We start from the raw sequence: 17,410 nt of genomic DNA, 5'->3' as shown, positions 1-17,410 counted from the left end.
TATTTCTAAGATTTTCATAATTTCTTAGGAAAGTAGATGTGTAGTTTTTGCATATAAAATGTCTCTATTGAAACTATAGGTTTAAGTTCTATGTGATCAGTTATGCTATAGTTAATACTATAAATTTATTTTTGTTAGTGGACATTTTTCGCTTTTCGCTCTTACATAATTGTTAACTTTCAGAATTCATAGTGCTCTTTATATATTTCAGGGAAAGAAATTCAGAAATGGGACATAAATCCTTGGTTCACTCCTCCCATACAAAAACAACTCATATTAAGACTTGAAGTATAGATCTTATTTTTGTGTCTGCAAGACATTTAAGTATATAATTTTGTTCATGTTGCTTAGCACGTTAAGGTTGAGGAGGAATGCTGCTTCCTAGGTAGAATATTAATCATAAGGAAGCTAATTGTAGAAAAAAAATCTGAACAAAAGAGATAGATATAATAAGTAAGTTTTACTCATTTTTCTGAGTGGGGATCCTATTATCTCCTAAAATGGAATGACTTTGTTTAGTGTTATATTTCATAGAAATGATTCATTAAATTTCCTACATAGTTTAGTATATCTGATAATTCTCTGCCATTTTTTCAGTGCCCCCACATCTTTTTTTGTTTACAGTGTTTAGTAGCCTCCTATAGGGACCCAGGCCTTACCTTTCATATATAAAATTATCATAGTACATAATCCATGAGGTTTAAATATGCAACACAGAACCTGACACCAGATATTTGGGCGATATCATTGGTAAGAAAGGTGCTGATAATGGGTGCCTGGGTGGCTCAGTTGGTTAAGCGTCCGACACTTGGTTTTGGCTCAGGTCATGATCTCAGGGTTTGTGAGTTCAAGCCCCACATCAGACTCTGTTCTGACAGCAGGGAGCTTGCTTGGGAACTATTTCTCCCTCTTTCTCTGCCCCTCCCTTACTCTCTGTCTCTGTGTCTCTTTCTCAAAAATAAATAAACACAAAAAATAAAAAGAAAAGTGCTGACGGTATGGCATGCCATTCTGACCTCTGCTCTTAATGGAATGCAGATTATTAGGTAATAAAGAAGCCATAATATATATTGATTTATTTAACAGAGACCTCTTTCATAAGCCTCCCTCTCTCAGTTAGGATTGAAAGAAAATATTATCTGTCCCTATTACAGTAGGAATCATGTGGTCAAAGAAACTCATGGTTCTGCCTCTTTTACTTAGTCTGGATCTATGAGGCGCCCAGGCTATGGGGACATGGAACCTTTTCCCTGGTAAATCACAGTGTATGAGAAACTTTATATCCTGATTTTCATCCCTATTATTATTACATGAAGACTTGTTATGTCGTTGCAAAGTCTTCCCAAACATAACACTATTCTTTAAATAAGATTAAGCATTTGATTTTATCAGAATTTGTATAATTAAGTCATCAACTTTTGGATGTTGCTATACACTGAATATTAGTGTTCTCCTCGAAATTCATGAGTTACGTCCTCTATGATATGTCGTGTTTGGAGGTGGGGCCTTTGAGAGGTGATTATGTCATGAGAGGAGAGCTCTCATGAATGAGATTAGTGTCTCTGTAAAAACAGACCTGATAGAACTCACTTGCCCCTTCTACCATGTAAGGGCACAGCAAAAAGAGCCTAGTCTTGAATTCTTGATCTATTGGAGTAAGAATTTGAGTCTTTTCTTCATTAAACATAAGTATATATATATATATATTTTCTTCTACAAATATTTAGTATTCTTTGATATTGTTACAAATATGTTGTTTTGCTGTAACTATGGGTGTTTTTATATAAAGACATTATATTGTATTATTCTTTTACTTTTTGATTTCTTCTATTGCATCACTCTTGGAAAATTTCATTTATATTCAGTGAATTTATACATTTTAACATTAAAAAAATAACTCTCGGAAAAGTTTCCTTTTATATTACCGCTTTTATTTTAATCAATTAATTTTTTTAAAGTAGGCTCCACACTGGGTGTGGGGCTTGAACTCAAGACCTTGAGATTAAGACCTGAGCTGAGATCAAGGGTTGGACACTCACCCAACTGAGCCATCCTGGGGCTCCAAAAAGCTTTCTTTTAAAATTATCTAGAATTTGCTTTTGTTTGCGATGAAGACATGTATAATCCTGTTTTCCTCAAACAGGATAAATAATCTGCCAGTGTTATTAATTTTAGTAATTGAAAATTTTCTATTTAATATGTCAAATTTTATACAACTAGTAGGTTTGATTTGGGGGCCATTTCACCTCCTCTTCTGTTGCTGACTCCTCCGCCTCCTCCTTCTTTACCTTTGGTGTCATTCTTTACCACTAACATTCTATATCAGTAGTCAAGGATTTTCACTTGTTTTTATACCTCATAGGGATAATCGCTCTTAAATACTCACCCCTTTCAAGTTTCTTGCCATTTATAAACATTTATTTTTCCTGATAAGCTTCAGGCTTATTTTGTTTAGTTTGAAAACTTCACTTAAAATATTTAGAATTTCATGACCCTCCACATTGATTTTGAGGAAAACGGCGTGTTTTAATATCTTCTTTTACCATCCAGAAAGAGACATGTATTATGAAGGCTTGTTCAGTGTCTCGATAAAAATTTGTAATCATCTTCATAGAGTGTACAGGCATCTTGCCTTTTGGTTTTCTTATTTTAAAAGTGGCTTGCCTTATTTACCTTTGATTCACATTTTCAAAGAGCTGATTGGAAAGAGCTTAGTGTCTTTTGCTGGCATGAATTACAGCACAGTCCTCAAAGGCATTGGTGTATGTTTGTATGCAATGTTGATAGGCCTACATTTGACAATACACAAGTATATATTCAACCACAGAGATCTGTATCTGATCTCACGTAGGTACATATTCAATGATATGTAGGTCGTATCTTCATATATGTGTCTGTATGTGAACACACAGAGGTCTGTATCTGACAGCACATGGATCAGTATACGTGTATATATATGCATTTGAACTGATCACACACAGGCCTGTATCTGTCTACACACAGAGGTATATCTTGCCATACACAGGTCTGAATCTGAGCACATATGAATTTTGGCAGGACTTGACTGAACAATTCTTCTGTTCCATGTGGCACGGACTGAGGTCCCTCTTTGGTTTTCAGTAGGTTGCCTGGCTTTTAGGGAGTATTTAAGTTGACTTTACTCATGTAAGTGGTGCCTTGGCAGTGATGGCTGGAAGACCAGTCTCCTCTGGCCCCTTCTTCTTTTCCATGTAGCCTGTCACTCCAGTGAGTTTGTCAGACTTGTAAAATGGCAGTTCAGGACTTCCGGAGGGAGGACACAGAAGGTCTTAAGCCAGTTAAGATCTCATCTCATCCTGACCTCAGCTTGAAGTTCAGGATCTCAAGTTGTAAATCCAGACTGCATCTGACCAAACGAAAAGGCAACCTATGGAAAGGGGGAAAATATTTGCAAGTCTTATACCTCACAAGGGGTTAATATCCAAAATGTATGAAAGACTTTGCAACCAAATAGCAAAAAACAAAACAAAACAAAAACCTGGTTAAAAACTAGGCAATGGGCCTGAAAAGACATTTTCCAAAGAAGACATACAAATAGCCAATAGGAACACGGAAGGGTGCTCAACATTAGTAATCATCAGGGACATGCAAATCAAAACCACAATGAGGGGTGCCTGGGTGGCTCAGTCAGTTAGTGGCTGAGTTTGGCTCAGGTCATGATCTCACAGCTCAAAGCCTCTTGAGTTCAAGCCCCCCATCAGTCTCGGTGCTGACAGCTCAAAGCCTGGAGCCTGCTTCCAATTTTGTGTCTCCCTCTCTCTCTCTGACCCTTCTCTGAAGGTGCTCTCTTTCTCTCTCTTTTTCTCTCTCTCTCAAAAATAAATAAACATTAAAAATATTAAAAGCCACAATGAGATATTGCCTCATATTTGTTAGGATGGATGTTATCAAAGAGAAAAGAGATTACATGGCTCAGTCAGTTAAGTGTCTGACTCTTGATTTGGGCTCAGGTCACGATCTCATAGTTCGTGAGATTGAGCCCCAGATCAGGCTATGTGCTGTCAGGTCAGAGCCTTCTTGGGATTCTCTCTCCACCTCTCTCTCTGACCCTCCCCTACTTGTGTGCATGCTCTCTCTTTCTCTTGCTCTCTCTTTCAAAAGAAATAAATAAAAACTTTAAAAAAAGAGGGAGTCCAGTTCGCTGTTGGGCATGTAAATTGTTTTAGCCACTCTAGAAATCTCTATGCAGATTCCTCAAAAAAGTGACATAGAATTACTATACATTCCACATATTCCACTTCTGTGTGTATATCTAAGAATATGAAATCAGAATGCTGAGGAGATATCTGCATTCCCATGTTCACATCAGTATTATTCACCGTAGTCAAGACATGGGAACAACCTAAGTGTCCATCGATTAATGAATGGAAACATAAATATATATATATTTATATAAATATATAATACACATACTATAATATATAATATCAGATATTATATAACATATATATTATGTGTGTGTGTGTATATATATATATATATATATATACACAAGAGAATATTATTAAGTAAAACAAAAAAGAAAATCCTGCCAATTGCAACACCATGAGAGGCTTTGAAGGCATTAAGCTAGGCAGAATTAGTCAGACAGAGAAAGACAAATACTGTATGATCTCATTTATATGTGGAATTAAAAACCCAGATTATAGAAGCCGGAGAATGGTGCTTGCCAGGGCCTGGAGGGTGGGGCAAATAGGGAGATGTTAGTCAAAGGGCACAAAATTTTCTAGTTATAAGATGAATAAGTTCTGGGGAGCTAATGTATAGCGGGGTACAGTAGTTAATAATAATGTATTATATAGACATAGTTGCTGAGAGAGTGAATCTTAAATAGTTTCATCCCACACCGAAATTCTAATTATGTGAGGTGACATATATGTTAGCTACTCTTATTATGGTAATCATTTTGCTTGTAAGCCAGCAATTCTGGCCGAGGTTGGCTGGATATTTCTTCTGCTTCATGGGGCATGGACTGAAGTCAGTCTGTGTTATTCATCTGATAGCTGAGGGGTCTGCAGGATCCAGGGAAGCTTCATTCCTGTTCAGAGTGGCTTTGAAATGGCGACTGGAAGGAACCCAACAGGTCCCTTCCCCTATTCAGTTAGATGCAGGACCACAAGCAGGACAATCAGACTTTTTACATGGTGCTCAGGGACCTCAGTGGTAGAAAGCAGAAGGAGTCAGGTCAGTTAAGGGTTATATCCAAAACCAGCCCAGTGTCATTTTCACTATCTTATACTGGTTAGAGCAGGCACACCCAGATTTGTGGTGGTGGAGAACTAGATGATGACACGTGGTGTGGAGGTCAATGCTTGGTGGCAAAGTCACACTGTGGAACAGCATGTAGGATGGAAGACATTGTCTCCTTTTTGGAAGATACAACCGTCCACATCCCTGAAAGGGCATGCTGGAGGTTTCACGTTATAGATCATTTTGGAGTGAATTGCGTCTTAACAATATTGAATTTTCTAGCTCCTGAACACAAGATATCTATTTGTTGGGGTGTTTTCAAAATTTCGCTTCATAAATATTTGAAATTTTTAGTGGGAGGATGTTGCTCATTTTTTCCTGAGTACTTTTCTTTTCCGATACTAATGTAAAAGGTGTTTAGCATTGTGTAAGTTTTCAATTGTTATGGATACTAATAGAAATGCAATTGAATGTTTTATTTGGACCTTGTGTTCCTGAAAACTCGCTAAATCCACTTATTATTTCTAGTAATCTCTGTAGATTCTTTAGGGTTTTCTATGACATAACCATGTTGTTTACAAGAAAGGGACAGTTCATTTCTTGGAGAGATATAGGAGTATTTTTGTAATTTTTTTTTGTAATTCTTTTGTAATTTTATTTATTATATAATAAATAATAAATAAAATTTATTTATTATATAATAAATAATAAATAAATTTTATTTATTATATAATAAATAATAAATAAATTTTATTTATTATATAATAAATAATAAATAAATTTTATATATTATATAATAATAAAAGTATTATTAATACTTTTGTAATTCTATTTATTTTTGAATCTTTTTCAGAAGGTTGTCTTTTTCCTTTATTTTACACATTTTATCTGAAGATTCAAATTTATAGTATAATTGGAACTTTTTAAACTCTGAAACATCAGTGCAATTTTATGTCCTTTTCAATTCCTGATATTGGTAATTTTCTCTTGATTTCACCTGCTGTAATGTTATCAGTTGTAATATAAAATACCCAACTTCACAACTTTGGCTATTTTAGTTTACTCTATGTACTCAATTTCATTCATTTTTATCTTTCTTCATTACGTCTTTTTTTTTTTTTTTTTTTTTACTTTGGCTTTAGATGTCTTTGTCTAGCTTCTTAAGATAAAAGCTTAGATGCTTTTTGAGCTTTATATTTAACACAAGCATAAAGCTATACATACATTTTAGGTAAGCTATGAATACACTTAGGTAAGCAATTTTGTGTGGCTTAGCATGTAAGAAAGATCTTCAGTTGGTTCATACAGATATTTATTTGTATTTATATTTATATATATATATACACTATTTTTATATATTTTAAAGAATTTATTTATTTAAATTCAAGTTAGTTAACATACAGTGTATGTTCGATACAGTATGTTACTCCTTGGCCTCAGGAGTAGAATCTAGTGATTCATCACTTACATATAACATGCCACACTCACCCTAAAAAGTGCCCTCCTTAATGGCCATCACCCATGGAGCCCTACCCTCACCCATATCCCCTCCGACAACCCTCAGTTTGTTCTTTGTATTTAAGAGTCTTTTAGGGTTTGCTCTCCTCTCTGTTTTTATCTTATTTTTCCTTCCCTTCACCTATGTTCATCTGTTTTGTTTCTTAAATTCTACATATGAGTGATATCATGATATTTGTCTTTCTCTAACTAAACTATTTTGCTTAGCATAATATACTCTAGTTCCATCCACATTGTTGCAAATGGTAAGATGTTATTCTTTTTGTTCACCAATATTCCATTATATATATATGTATATATATTCCATTATATAATATATATAATTATAATATACTATAATTCCATTCTATATGTATATATATATAAAATCACATCATATCATATCTTCTTTATCCATTCATCAGTTGATGGATATTTGGGCTCTGCCATACTTTGGCTATTATTTTGGGGGGGGGTTCATTTTTCTTTTAATTTTATTTGTAATTTTTTTTAATTTACATAAAAATTAACATACAGTGCAACAATGATTTCAGGAGTAGATTCCTTAGTGCCTCTTACCCATTTAGCCCATCCCCCCTCCCCCAACCCCTCCAATAACCCTCAGTTTGTTCTCCATATTTATGAGTCTCTTATATTTTGTCCCCCTCCCTATTTTATATTATTTTGTTTCCCTTCCCTCATATTCATCTGTTTTGTCTCTTAAAGTCCTCATATGTGTGAAGTCATATGATATTTGTATTTCTCTGACTGACTAATTTAACTTAGCATAATACCCTCCAGTTCCATCCACGTAGTTACAAATGGCAAGATTTCATGCTTTTTGATTGCCGAGGAATACTCCGTTGTATGTATATACACCATATCTTCTTTATTCATTCATCCATTGATGCACATTTGGGCTCTTTCCATACTTTGGCTATTGTTGATGGTGCTGCTATAAACATTGGGGTGCAGGTGTCCCTTCAAATCAGCACACCTGTTTCTTGTGGATAAATGCCTAGTAGTGAAATTGCTGGGTCATAGGGTAGTTCTATTTTTAGTTTCTTGAGGAACCTCCATACTGTTTTCCACAGTAGCTGCACCAGTCTGCATTCCCACCAACAGTGCAAAAGAGATCCTCTTTCTCCACATCCTCGCCAACATCTGTTGTTGCCTGAGTTGTTCATGTTAGCCATTCTGACAAGTGTAAGGTGGTATCTCGTTGTGGTTTTGCTTTGTATTTCCCTGATGATGAGTGATGTGGAGCAACTTTTCATGTGTCTGTTGGCTACCTGGCTGTCTTCTTTGGAAAAGTGTCTTTTCACATCTTCTGCCCATTTCTTCACTGGAATATATATATTCATCTTTTCTCCCCTCAGAGAGTCCCCTTAAAATTTCTTGCAGGGATGGTTTAGTGGTCACAAACTCCTTTAGTTTTTGTTTGTCTGGGAAACTTTTTATCTCTCCTATTTTGTTTTTTTTTTAATTTTTTTAAACATTTATTTATTTTTGAGACAGAGAGAGACAAAGCATGAACGGGGGAGGGTCAGAGAGAGGGAGACACAGAATCTGAAACAGGCTGCAGGCTCTGAGCTGTCAGCACAGAGCCCGACGCGGGGCTTGAACCCACGGACCGTGAGATCATGGCCTGAGCCAAAGTCGGCTGCTTAACCGACTGAGCCACCCAGGCGCCCCTATCTCTCCTTTTTTGAATGACAGCTTTGCTGGATAAAGAATTCTTGGCTGCATATTTTTCTGATTCAACACATTGAACATATCCTGCCACTCCTGTCTGGCCTGCCAAGTTTCTGTGGATAGGTCTGCTGCGAACCTGATATGTCTTCCCTTGTAGGCTAAGGACTTTTTTCCCTTGCTGCTTTCATGATTCTCTTTTTGCCTGAGTATTTTGTGAATTTGACTATGACATGCCTTGTGGATGGTCGGTTTTTGTTGAATCTAATGGGGGTCCACTGTGCTTCCTGGATTTTGATGTCTGTGTCTTTCCCCAGGTTAGGAAATTTTTCTGCTATGATTTGATCACATAACCCTTCTACCCCTATTTCTCTCTCTTCCTCTTCTGGGACCCCTATGATTCTGATGTTGTTCCTTTTTAATGAGTCACTGATTTCTCTAATTCTTAAATCATGCTCTTTTGCCTTAATCTCCTCTTTTTTTCTACTTCAATATTCTCTATAAGTTTGTCCTCTATATCACTGAGCATCCTTTGCTCATTTTTAATCAATATGGTGTTTTGATGTGTGTGTTTTTGAGATGTAGAAATTTGTTATGTAATGTGGATTTTAACACCTTATCAACTATATAATTTGTCAATATTTTCTCTCATCTGTGAGTTGTCTTTTTTCCGTTAATAGTGTCCTTTCATGTACAGAAGTTCTTAAATTTGATAAAGTAATTTATATATTTTTTCTTTTCTTGCCTGTGGTTTTAGTGTAATATGAGTGTCAATGAGCTGCAGGGCTCATTCGATATTTGCAAATCTATCAATGTGATACATGACATTAATAAAAGAAAGGATAGGAACCACATGATCCTGTCAATAGACTCAGGAAAAGCAGTTGACAAAACACAGGATCTCTTCTTAATAGGTGCCCTCAAGAAAGTCGGGACAGAAAGAACATACCTTAACATCGTAAAAGCCACATATGAAAGGCCCACAGCTAATATCATCCTCAATGGGGGAAAAACTGAGAGCTTCCCCCTGAGACCAGGAACATAACACGGATGTCTATTCTCACTGCTGTTGTTTAACATAGTATTGGAAGTCCTAGTATCAGAAGACAACAAAATGAAATAAAAGGCATCCAAAGTGGGCAAGAAGAAGTCAAACTTTCACTTTTCGCAGATGACATAATACTCTACATGGAAACCCCAAAAGTCCCCACTGCAAAACTGCTAGAAGTGTTACATGAATTCAGCAAAGTCGCAGGATATAAAATCAGTGTCCAGAAATCGGTTGCATTTCTATACACCAATAATGAAGCAACATAAATAGAAATGAAGGAATCTATCCATTTACAGTTGCACCAAGAAGCATAAAATTCCTAGTAATAAACCTGACCAAAGAGGTAAAAGTTCTGTACTCTGAAAACTATAGAAAATGTGTAAAAGAAATTGGAAGAAGACACAAAGAAATGGAGAAACATTCCATGCTCCTGGATAGGAAGAACACATATTGTTAAAATGTCAATACTACCCAAATCAATCTACACATCCAATGCAATCCCTATTAAAATAGCACCAGCGTTCTTCTCAGAGCTAGAAAACACAATCCCAAAATTTGTATGGAACCACAAAAGACCCTAAATAGCCAAAGCAGTCCTGAAAAAGAAGACCAATGCTGCAGGCATCACGATCCTGGACTTTAGCCTGTACTACAAAGCTGTAATCATCAGGACAGTATGGTATTGGCAAAAACCTAGACACATAGTCAGTGGAATAGAATACAGAACTAAGAAGTGGACTCAGAAATGTATGGCCAACTAATCTTTGACAAAGCAGGAAAGAGTCTCCAATGGACAAAAGACAGTCTCTTTAGCAAATGGTGCGGGGAGAACTGGATAGCAACATGCAGATGAATGACACTGGGCCACGTTCTTACACCATATACAAAAATAAACTCAAAGTGGATGAAAGACCTAAATGTGAGACAGGAAACCATCAAAATCTTAGAGGAGAAAACAGGCATCGATCTCTTTGACCTCAGCCACAGCAACTTCTTACTTTCCATGTCTCCAAAGACAAGGTAAATAAAAGCAAAATGAACTATTGGGACCTCAACAAGATAAAAAGCTTCTGCACTGCAAAGGAAACAATCAACAGAACTAAAAGGCAACCGACAGAATGGGAGAAGATATTTGTAAATGACATATCAGATAAAGGGTTAGGTTCCAAAATCTATAAAGAACTTACCATGGTCAACACCTGCAAGTTGTTTCTTTCGTAGAAGTTGTCCACTTTCTAAATTGGCAAGTTTACCAACGTAAATCCATTTATGGTATTCTTTTTTTATCTTTTACATGTCAGTAGAATGCAGTAATGACTCTCCTTTCATTCTGATTTTGATCTCTTTTTTCTCTTAGTTTATCTTAATCCATTTTGCTAGGAACGTCAATTTTATGAATCTTTCAAGGAACCAATTCCTGGATTTATAGATTTTCTCTGTTCTATTTTAATACTATGCTAATTTCTATTTAATTAATTTCTCTTTCCATTATTTCTTTTATTTACTATTTCCATTCTACAATGTTCTTTGTGTTTATTTTGCTTTTCCATTTTTAGGTTTCTAGTAAGCTTACTTCATTTCTGTCATATCACTTGTCTTATAATACTTCTATTAAAACTATACACTTCTTTCTAAGCACTCCTTAATTTGTATCCAGTACACACACACACACACACACACACACACACACACGCACACATATCCCTCATTATCTCTGCTTAAAATATATTTAAAAACCTATTCACTGATATTTCTTCTTTAATCCACGGTAATTCATACTTACGTTGCTTAATTTGTAAATAATTAGGAAACATTGTTATATTGGTCTTATCAATTCCCAGGTGAACTTTGTTATATATATTCTGGATGATTTAAATCTGTGGGACATACGTTTAGGAATTCCCTGAGCTTGCACCAATAGGTTAACAAGGCTTAGGACAGAAGTATCCGAGAATCAGTAAACAGGCAAAAGTGCCTCAGCATAGAACTAAAGCTTTGAGCAGAAAGCTCCTTCCACAGGACGAAAGCGTCCAGAATAGGGAAACAGGGAAATAGACTGCCATAGCAGGGTGAAATTGCCTGGAGCTAATTAGCAACAACAACAACAACAACAAAAAAGTGACTTTTTGACCCTGAGGTAGCATGCTCTATCTGTCTTATCCCCTTATCCCCTAGGCAAGTTAAGATGAACAGACCCAGTGCCTGGTGCCTGCTGTAAACAGCTATCTGCTCCTTGCCAGGATTTTGTCTTGTATTGAGCCAAACCCCTAACACCATATATCTTCGAAACCCCCTTTCTCTCACACACTTGAGTTAATGATCACTGTTTCATTGTCTCACATGTTTCATTCTGCACGCCCATCATGTTTGTAAGCCTTCTGATCCAATAAATACGGAGCAAGGATCCTTACTCAGGGCTCTTATCTCTTCCCTGACATTAGCCTCTCTTATATTCAATTCTGCATCTGCTCTCTTGCTGGGCAAGAGAGAACTCCAGACTCAGAGTCTGTGACATCAGTCCATTGAAATGCTTTGCCAATTGTTTTCTGGGCTCCTGTAATGCCCATTTCTGTGAGCATTTCCTGAGCAACCAGAGATACTGGAATCTTCCCACACTCTTTTCTCCCTCCCTCCTCCCTTTCTAACACAGATGTTATCAACTTGCCTGTGTGCCACTATGTGACAAACTCTTCCTTTTCTGGGGGAAGCTTGCTTTATCTACATTTGAGACAAGTTTAAATTAAAAAACCTTTTAAACATTTTTATTTATTTTTGAGAGAGAGACAGAGCATGAGCTTGAGAGGGGCAGAGAGAGAGGAAGACACGGAATCTGAAGCAGGCTCTGAGCTGTCATCACAGAGCGTGACCCAGGGCTTGAACTCACAGACCATAAGATGATCACCTGGGCTGAAGTCGAACGATTGACTGAGCCACCCAGGTGCCCCAATGTTTTATTATTTTTAAGAGAGAGGGGGGGGGGAGAGGGAGAGAGAGCGAGACCGAATCAAGTGCAGGTTCTGAGCTATCAGCACAGAGCCCGATGCGGGGCTCAAACTCACAAACCATGATGTCATGACCTGAGCCGAAGTTGGACGCTTAACTGACTGAGCCACCCAGGTGTCCCAAGACTAGTTTAAATATCTTGTTCTGAAATTCATCGTCTTCTGGAAGTCAGTTCAGGTGCCAGTGTGCAAAGATGTAGCTTAAAGCTATCTGATATAGCTTTGCCTCTTTTGAAAGTCATGCTTTAAAGAAGAGAGTTCTTACGTATTTTATTTCTGCCCATACTGGACATTTCCCTTTTGATGATTCCATCTCAAGCTGTTCTTTTGTGATTTCCCTGCATCCCACTCCCAGAGGGCATGTTTCTGGAAGTCCTGTTGTACATGGTGATTATCCTGCTGGAATCTCTGGAGATGCAGGTGGCATCTCTGGAGATCAAAATTAGAAGAAGGTCCCAATGAATTTAATTAGGAAAGCATCACTCTTGGAGATGTGCCAACTGAATGACTCATGCATATGTATTGTAGTCCATCCCCAGATAAAGTGTTTACAGACCTTTGTCTTGACCTCAGAGAGTGTTTGTATCACTGTTCACACAACTGGCTCTTTCAGGACTTGAAACAATGGACTTAGAACATAATTAAGTGTGTATATTAAGTTATTCTCCATCATTAAGGGAATCCAAAATTTAACTGTACTTTGTGAAGACAGGTCAGTATAATTGATTGAGAGTGGAATGTTGTCAAGGATATTTCACTATTTTACTTATATTGACATAACAACCAAACCATATAAACATCTTTGTTTAAACAAATCACAATTTTCTCTCCCATACAGCTGAACCCTCCCTTTTGTGTAAGCTCACAATGTTGGTGTAACATTCGTTTGTTGTTAGGACAAATTCTGCCAACAATGAAGACTTGGGGTCTCTTTTATCCCAGTCAAGATCCAAACTTGATTAGGTTACAGGACTTTGTAGTCATTTTGAAAAACCAAGCAATTAAGAGGTAGCCTTTTTCTGAAAGACTGGAATGAATGGCTTTCTGAGAGCATGGAAAGCCTTGTTTACACGGAAATGGTTCAAGGTCCAGTGATGGTGCGTTTGTTTTCCTGCTTTGTGTGCACAGAGGTGGCACCGGTGTACCAAAGACAAGGGAGAAGGGACTACAACCCACACGTTGAACTGAACGGCTGCTGTCTTAGTATGCAGGTAACCCAGGAAGGGTAATTAGATGTAAGATTGCAGCCTAGGCTTTACATTTTCGATTTTGGTCGTGAGGGAATTCACAGTCCTTTAAAAGTTCCTCTGTGTGGTTCTGATAATCATCCATGTTAGACATTCTTTGTGATTACTAACATATATGAGGATTGACTCAGTTGTGTAATATTCTTTTGGTTATTTTCACATACCAAGATCCAGAATAAATTTTCTTCCTCTAACATCAGTGTTTCTACACATTAGTTTCAGGTGTCACTATTTAGGGATATTTTAATGGGCAGATCCTTGTAAATGTCATGATAGTTTCAACTGATATGTTCTCTGAACATTGTTTGCTAATCTGTGAAAGTTTAGAGGATGATGTAGCAACCACACGTCTTGAAAGAGTGATTTTGAAGCGTCCAAGTAACGATTTCATTACCCAAGTGTTACTTCAGTTCCTGTGTTTCTGTTCATAAGTGAGTTTCATCATGAGAGCATACCTGTGTTGGCCAATCCTTTTATTACTTGTTTACATGATTTACTAACTTTGCCATTGATTCATTTGTCCTTTATTTAAATGCTTAGAGTTCTGTGTTCATTTTGACATTAACTCTGTGTATGTCTTCTAAAATGTAAGTCTCTTCCCTAAGTGCTTTTATCTATTGATGTTATGATATCCTTTTTAAATCCTTAAGATGTTTTGAAATTGTAAAATACATCAATTTGGGATTTCATTTATTAGTTAAAAGGATTCTTGAATATAGCCAGTCATTTCTTTTATTAACTGGGGAGTAAATATAAATCTTGCTTTAGTTTTATATTAAACCTTAGTCCATTAAAAAATGTTATATGTAGAATCTGCTATAGGTACAATTGTACTAACTTCCAGATGGAAAGCTGGTTGCAGCAAACTATTTTTTTTAATAGGCTTTTTCCCACATATGTCTTTAATTTCTTGTCTCTCTATTGGTCTGCAGATTGCTGAGCTTACTAAGCATGTTTTTTAATCAGCCTTGAATTCTTGGAATTTCTGAGGGTACTGGAAGATAATAAATTGTAATGCATATTTGTTGAATTAACGAACAGATTCTATTAAGGCTGCAGGCAGTCACTAATAATAATTACATTTGTAACTAATTTTGTCCTGAACTCTGAAATAAGGACATGCAAAAGGACATATGGAACATAGGATCAATGTGACTGAGTTTGTCCTCTTGGGGCTCACTCAGAGCCTCCAAGGTCAGAAAATATTATTTGTTGTGTTCTTGCTCATCTACATTGTGACAATGGTGGGCAACCTCCTCATTGTGGTGACCGTGGTGGTCAGTCCAACCCTGGATTCCCCTATGTATTTCTTTCTTGGTTACTTATCTTTTATGGATGCTGTGTATTCTACTACAGTCACTCCAAATATGATTATAGACTTACTCTGTGAGAAGAAAACCATTTCCTTCCAAGCTTGCATGTCCCAGCTCTTTCTAGGGCACTTGTTTGGTGGTTCAGAGATTTTACTCCTGGTGGCCATGGCCTATGACCGCTATGTGGCCATCTGCAAACCCTTGCATTATTTGACCATCATGAATCAACGGGTGTGTGTTTTGTTGCTGCTGTTGGCCTGGGTTGGAGGTTTTTTGCATGCTGTTGTTCAACTTCTCTTTGTTTACAACCTTCCCTTCTGTGGTCCCAATGTCATTGACCACTTCATCTGTGACATGTACCCATTATTAAAACTTGCCTGCACTGACACTTACGTTATTGGCCTCACTGTGGTTGCCAATGATGGGGCAATCTGTGTGGTCATCTTTACAGTGTTGCTCATCTCCTATGGGGTCATTCTGCACTCTCTGAAGAACCTTAGTCAGGAAGGGAGGCGCAAAGCCTTATCCACCTGTGGCTCCCACATTACAGTGGTGGTCCTCTTCTTTGTACCCTGCATCTTCATGTATGTGAGACCTCCTTCTACCTTACCCATTGATAAATCCTTGACTGTATTTTACACAGTTATCCCACCTATGTTGAACCCCCTAATCTATACTCTGAGAAATGGAGAGATGAAAAATGCCATGGAAAAGCTCTGGACCAGAGGAAGAAAATGAGGCAGAAGAGAAATATATCACCTCTTTTCAGTGAAGAGTTGCTCCACCCAGTAAAGAATTATTTATTGATAGTAAGTTTCTCCTGAGGTTTAAAGTTGTGCATGATGAAAAGCATTTAAGATATAAGTATTTCCAATGGTCAAAATATATTTCTAAGGTTTTCATAAGTTCTTAGGAAAGTAGATGTGTAGCTTTTGCATATAAAATGTCACTATTGAAACTATAGGTTTAAGTTCTATGTGATCAGTCATGCTATAGTTAATACTACAAATTTATTTTTGTTAGTTGACATTTTTCACTTTTCGCTCTTATGTAAGTGTTCACTTTCAGAAATCATAGTGCTCGTTACATATTTCGGAAATGGGACGTAAACCATTGGTTCATTCCTCCCATACAATGACAACCCATATTAATACTTAAAGTATGGATCTTTTTTTATATCAGAAACAATTTTAAGTATATAATTTTGTTCATATTGCTTAACACATTAAGGTTGAGGAGGAATGCTGCTTCCAAGGTTGAATATTAATTATAAGCTAAGTGTAGGAAAAAAATCTGAACAAAAGAGATAGATATAGTAAGATCTACTCATATTTCTGAGTGGGGGATCCTATTGTCTCCTGAAGAGAAACAACTTTGTTTGGTGTTATATTTTCATAAAATGATTAATTAATCTTTCCAGATAGCTTAGTATATCTGATAATATCTCTGCCATTTTTCAGTATCCGCATGTCTTTTTTTTTTGTCTGTAGTGTTTCATAGCCTTCTAAAGGGACCTAGGCCCTCCTTACATATATAAAATTACCATAATCCATAATCCATGAGATTTACATATACAACACAGAACCTGAGATGAGATATTTTGGGTGATATCATTGGTAGGAAAGGTGCTGACAATATGGCATGCCATTCTGACCTCTGCTGTTAATGGAATACAGATTGTTAGGTAATAAATAGGCCATAATATATATTGATTTATTTAACCGAGATCTCTTTCATAAGCCTTCCTTTCTCTGAATTAGGCTTCAAAGAAAATATTAATCTGCCTCTACTACAGTAGGAAGCATGTGTCAAAGAAACTCATGGTTCTGCCTCCTTCAGTTACTCTGGATTCAAGAGGTGCCCGGGCTATGGGGGCATGGAGACTTTTCCCTGGTAAATCACATTGTATGAGAGACTTTATATCCTGAGTTTATCCCTATTACTATTATGTGAAGATTCCTTATGTCATCTCAAAGACTTCCCAACATAGTGCTTTTCATTAAATGAGATTAAACATTTGATTTTAGCGGGAATTATATAATTAAGTCATCAACTTTTGGATGTTGCTCTAGACTGAATATTTGTGTCCCACCCTCCCCACCCCCCCAAGGTTCAGGAGTTATGTCCTCTATGATATGTGGTGTTTGGAGGTGGGGCCTTTGAGAGGTGATTACATCATGAGAGGAGAGCTCTTATGAATCAGAGAGTGTCTGAACTCACGTGCCCCTTCTGCCATGTAAGGACACAATGAAAAGATGGTTAGCTATGAACCAGGAAGTGGGCTCTCACTAGACACAGAACCAGCCAGTGCCTTGATCTTGGACTACCCAGACGCCAGAACTTTGAGAAATAAATGACTGTGGTTGAAGCCACTCAGGC

At 37.0% G+C, this 17,410-nt stretch overlaps 1 protein-coding gene across 1 annotated transcript; it reads left to right on the top strand.

Annotated features, from left to right (window-relative positions):
* The first annotated feature begins 14,590 nt into the window (after positions 1 to 14,590).
* On the top strand, positions 14,591 to 15,912 carry LOC106976561 (olfactory receptor 4A15-like). Its single transcript, XM_015073988.3, has one exon. The coding sequence runs from the start codon at positions 14,852 to 14,854 to the stop codon at positions 15,767 to 15,769; it is 918 nt and encodes a 305-aa protein (XP_014929474.2). The 5' UTR covers positions 14,591 to 14,851; the 3' UTR covers positions 15,770 to 15,912.
* Positions 15,913 to 17,410: the final 1,498 nt, after the last annotated feature.

This window comes from Acinonyx jubatus, chromosome D1 (assembly GCF_027475565.1).
Source record: "Acinonyx jubatus isolate Ajub_Pintada_27869175 chromosome D1, VMU_Ajub_asm_v1.0, whole genome shotgun sequence".
NCBI classification, from domain to species: Eukaryota; Metazoa; Chordata; class Mammalia; order Carnivora; family Felidae; genus Acinonyx; species Acinonyx jubatus.
The sequence above is the reverse complement of the archived record's forward strand: the minus strand, read 5'-3'. Positions and strand labels throughout refer to the sequence as shown.

Excerpts from the sequence above, each read along its gene's own strand:
- LOC106976561 (XM_015073988.3), top strand. The coding sequence starts at position 14,852 with ATGGAACATAGGATCAATGTGACTGAGTTTGTCCTCTTGGGGCTCACT.